The sequence below is a fragment of the Zerene cesonia genome, chromosome Z, assembly GCF_012273895.1.
Source record: "Zerene cesonia ecotype Mississippi chromosome Z, Zerene_cesonia_1.1, whole genome shotgun sequence".
In the NCBI taxonomy this organism is placed as follows: domain Eukaryota; kingdom Metazoa; phylum Arthropoda; class Insecta; order Lepidoptera; family Pieridae; genus Zerene; species Zerene cesonia.
The window spans coordinates 1,113,180-1,118,010 of record NC_052122.1 but is presented as its reverse complement, the minus strand read 5'-3'; the positions used below and the strand labels follow the sequence as shown (position 1 = coordinate 1,118,010).

Genomic DNA, 4,831 nt, shown 5'->3' with positions numbered 1-4,831 from the left:
TAGTATTTGAACTTTAACATTTTTTGACCTTAATTGCATACGGCCTTTGCATTTTTGCCGCAGGATTTGTAGTTTTGTCGGAAATCAAGAAAACCCGTTTTTACCTACAACCTCCTCCCTAGAACTCTAACTCCATTTAGATCGATCGTAACGTATTTCTCTTTGTTTTTTGAGGTATATTTTCTTTCTTTTTCAATCGGGTTCAACCTAATTTTGTTTTGTATCTTTTTTTGTTTTAATCTGTTTCCTACTCAAACCGAAACCAATATGAAAAAAATAAAAAAATTTCTGACTCGCTTCCGAAAACCTCGCTTTTGACAGCATGCAAAATAGTTTTTACTACAGAACTAAATTCAGTTTTGAACTAGTTAAATCTATTTTCAGCAAAGGTATTTCATAAAAACTAGTTCTATGTAGTGAAAATGCGTCCTACCTAAAACTGTAACATATTCCTACATAAATTTTAATGTGTATTTCGGTAGGCAACTAGATTATGCGCTTGGAGCAAAAAGGCAGTTTAATTACATTTATTTTGCGATAAGTAAAATGAACCATTAGAAATTTCATCTTTAGCAAAAAATCGACTTTGAAATAAATTCATTGTATAAAAAATTTAAGGATACAGACGCAAATCGCATTTCGGGAAAGCTACGTATGAACCGTTTTCATCAATTTGTGAACCCGAATTTAGAATGCCTCTGACTGTACGTAGTCGTTATAATTTGATTACAGGAATTTTGCATATTGTACCCGTCGTACCTCCGTATACGTCCATGCATGTATGTATGTCATTACTGTGTAGGTTCGTGTGTTATAGCAGGTGCTATATAATCTGTAGTGTAGGTAAACCTGACTGGTAACTATGTTAGTTAGTACATTTGCAGACCCCCGAACATACTATTCAATACCCATTTTGTGCTTCTTCTTTAAGTAATAAATAAATAAAATATAGAATTAAATATGAACTAGATAATTTTTTCTCGTTACAATAGCTTAGTTCTTTATAAAGGCATTTAATTGTGTCACTAGTCCAAATTGTTATTGAATATTTGAATTTAACGCATGACCGAGAATCGAGGACGTATTATTGTAGTGAATATCAACGCCATCTATTAGAGATATAAGAGTAGTACTAAATACAACAAGGTTATTGAAGATAAAATGTATCGTGTAGATAATTATACTGGTAAACAATAAATATTCCGGATAAGAATTACTATATTGAACCATTTTGCTCTAAGCATTTTATGATGTTTACATTAACGACATCTATAATATTTAGGTGAAACTTTCGAAATTATTAAAAACAACCCAATGTATCTTAGAGAAGTACAAGCATATACTGATAGATGGCAGTGGAAACAAAGTTGTAAAGTCGTGTCTCGTCACATTGTTGTTTTGACAACATTCTACAATCTTTAAACAAAAATAAATTAACACGTAAAATCACATCACGCACAAAAAATCTTATTATAAATTATACAAACATAATATTAACTAGTGTAAAATTTTTTGGTAGATATCAAAGAAATAGATTCACTTGAAAACGCAAGTTTCCCCTGGGCTCTGTCTAATATTGGAAATGTAGAAATATAGATATCTATCTACCTTCAGTATTTTAATAATTTCATTTTACTTAACACAAATATTATTATAATGTATTTCATCTTATAGACAATAGTAAGCTTAATTACATTATTAGGTAATAATACCTATTAAATGACCATACTAATTTATTTATTTTACTTTGGCTAGGCAGTATATAATTATATAATACGGATATTTGTTTACAAGAAAAATAAAATGCTCATGCATATTGAAAAATTATATTTAACTAAGGTCTTGGCTATTCAAGAAGTCAACATAATATTTTTGTTCAAATAACTAATATGTAACTCTAACCTTTAAAGATAAATTAATATGACTAGAAGTTATTCTGGATAAACCTGAGCAGAATGAAAGTTGTGCTGGGTTAAATGAATGAGCATAGAATGCAAGAGTGGAGAATTATAAGTTTTTCCAAAAACAAAACAATAATTTTTCTACATTATTAGGAAATTGAAAATAATATTTTATGTAAACAGGCCTATGTGCTCAATTAATTAATTTAAATATCATACTTGGCAAATATTGTTATAACAATAATATTTTTAAATCAATCATCAGAGAAAGTTTGAAATAATGCTTTTTGAATCTTGTGGGATTGCTCAGTATTCTGTGCTTCATCTATTATTTGTAAAACTGATTTTATTTTATTCCTAGCAGCCCACATAAGATAATCAGCACAATATTGAATATAACTCTCTGTGTAATATAATTCTACATCTTCTGCAGTAACTCTCTTAAGAACATCGAGAACTGTTGTATACAAAATAGACTGCCTTGTTGCTGGCTTACATATTGATAAATGATCTAATGGTAATTGATAAAATACACCACGGCCAAGATCAGCAGAATCAGGTTCTACAAAATGAATAGGTACTTTAAATGCTGTGACTGGTGTTGGCAAAGTTTCTGCAAAACTAATAGTTTCCCAGCCATAGTAATCGGCATATTTAATAAAAGCATTATGTATTGCCAGTAAAACTGGAGAATTTTCTTGTAATTGTCTCACATCTTGAGAAGGCCAGAGGACTGCAGCTGCAGCTCGTGGCATAGTGGCAAGAGCACTGCCCTTATGTGGAGTACTGTAAAACACAATTGCCTTAGTGTAGTCACACAATTTCTTAGTATTAGGATCTTGACTTTCAGAAGCTTGTATGAGCAATTGTTTCACTATCAGACCACCCATAGAATGAGTAAGCCAAACAAGATTTTTTTTGCCTACTGCGGCATCCACTAATGTTGGTATGAGTTCTGAGGCTCTCGTAGCTATGTCGGTATTTTGTAAGGGGCAGTGTTCTAGCCACTCAGAAAGAGAAGTCCAGTAATTAATGCCCAATATTCTTAAATTCTTACAATCTTTTGGCAGCCAATCTTTAGGCCAGCAAAATGTATAGTTACACTTATCTTCATCTTCCTGTAATAAGGCATTCCTCTTTTTTTTGGCTGTAAAGGTATACTTGTTCACGGGCTCCCTTTTAGCTTCTATGGGGAGATCGTGTAAAACCACCTCAACATTTGATAATAGTGATTCTTCCTCAATTTCCATGATGTCTTCTAATACTTGTTGCAATTCTGGATCATAATATTTTGCTTCTGTTTCATTTTCTTTGCAAGGGTTACAATCTGCATCAGCTACAGACACTTCTAAGATGCCAACAGGATGAGCACATGATTTGTCTCTTTGCCTCCAGGTAACAAAAACACCCCCACGCAGCCCATGAACCAAGAGTGTATCGCATGTGTTCTTTGCTGCAGTTCTATATAATGGATACAAAAGATATAAGCCCGGTCTATACAAGTGTTCACCAGATAAATTTGCTAATGAAACAGCAGCTGAACTTGCTAAACGCACATCATTTGACCTTAGTAAACGTGATAAATCCCTAATTAGCCCATTTTGATAGAAATCATTTAACAAATTGCTATGCACACTAAGAATTGTAAAAACTTTTAATACTGCCATATCTATATCAATATCATTGTGATATCTCAAAAGTAGCTCCGCTAAGCAAGGTAGGATTCCATGTTTAATTAATGTTTGACTTGAAATGTCTTTTTCATAAGATTTAGCATAGAACAAAGAAAGGTGGTGATGAATGGCATCAAGACATAAAATACAAAGTTCTTTTTCACTAAGGTTATCAGGCTTTGTTGGCACATCTACTTCAACAGGTTGTTCTTGAACATTCAAAAAATATTTGTTAACAAAATAATGTATACAACTATGAGGATTAACAGTTTGCACAGCCAAAAGCAAGTCTCTTAATCTAAAAGATAGTAACTCTGAAGTTAATGCTGCCCTACGAACATGTAAAGGTGGTGGAAGAAAGTATCTTAAGTCTGCACCACGAGTACGAGCAAGTAGGACTGCCGTATCTTTATCGAGTGCTTGAGCAAGCTTCAAACAATCCCAACTTTTGTTATTTTTAAAGGCCGCCAGTTGTTCCAGTGCTATATTACGTTGATCTTTACTACCGTGACGACACAGCCAAAGGAGTTTCCAAGCTAATGAGTATTTCAAGCTCTTCCATATTCGTGAAAAGCCAACCGACTGCTTGTTCTCTCTCTGGTGCTGCTCTTTCATAGCAGCATCGTAAGAAGGATCTTCGATGTATATATATTCGGGAGTACATTTCTTGTCGGCGTCTATAACGTTGTGATTTATAATTCTATTAATTCTTACGGTAGTTTGTTTCAAATGATACGCCACAATTATAACACCACTGCCCCAAATAGATGAAAACTTCAGTATACGTAAGAGAGATTTCAGCCTGTCTTGTAAAGTCATAATTGTAACTGAACTGTGACGAAAAAAATGTCAATTATAAAGCCATTAACACAATTTAATTACAAAATATTATAGACTAGGACGCTGTTCAAATATAACACTAATTTCCAAACTTTCAAAGGAATAAGATACAATTAAGAACTAAACAAAGCTCAAGATAGTAACTACATCTCATATCTGTGTTATTGTGTCAATATGCCGCTGTCATAAGTGTCATAAGTGTCAATTCATAAAATATGTCATAGGCAGTAAGACTGGAATTATAGACTTATTATACTGACATCTGCAGACAGCCACATTATACACGTAATTTTTAATTGAAAATATAGATACAATATATTGATAATTCATAAAATATTCGCCCGTGGTACGGTTCCACGTGCTATAGCCTTGCTCAATAAACGGGTTATCGAAAACTGAAAGAATTTTTCAAATCGG

At 32.8% G+C, this 4,831-nt stretch overlaps 1 protein-coding gene across 1 annotated transcript; it reads right to left on the bottom strand.

The window, feature by feature from the left end:
• Window positions 1-1,849: 1,849 nt before the first annotated feature.
• On the bottom strand, window positions 1,850-4,564 carry LOC119835872 (protein SERAC1). The gene has a single exon (XM_038360931.1). It carries the CDS (start codon window positions 4,391-4,393, stop codon window positions 2,156-2,158), a length of 2,238 nt encoding a protein of 745 aa, XP_038216859.1. The 5' UTR covers window positions 4,394-4,564; the 3' UTR covers window positions 1,850-2,155.
• Window positions 4,565-4,831: the final 267 nt, after the last annotated feature.

What these genes read in the sequence shown, in the direction of transcription:
- LOC119835872 (XM_038360931.1), bottom strand. Translation starts at nt 4,393, where the DNA reads ATGACTTTACAAGACAGGCTGAAATCTCTCTTACGTATACTGAAGTTT.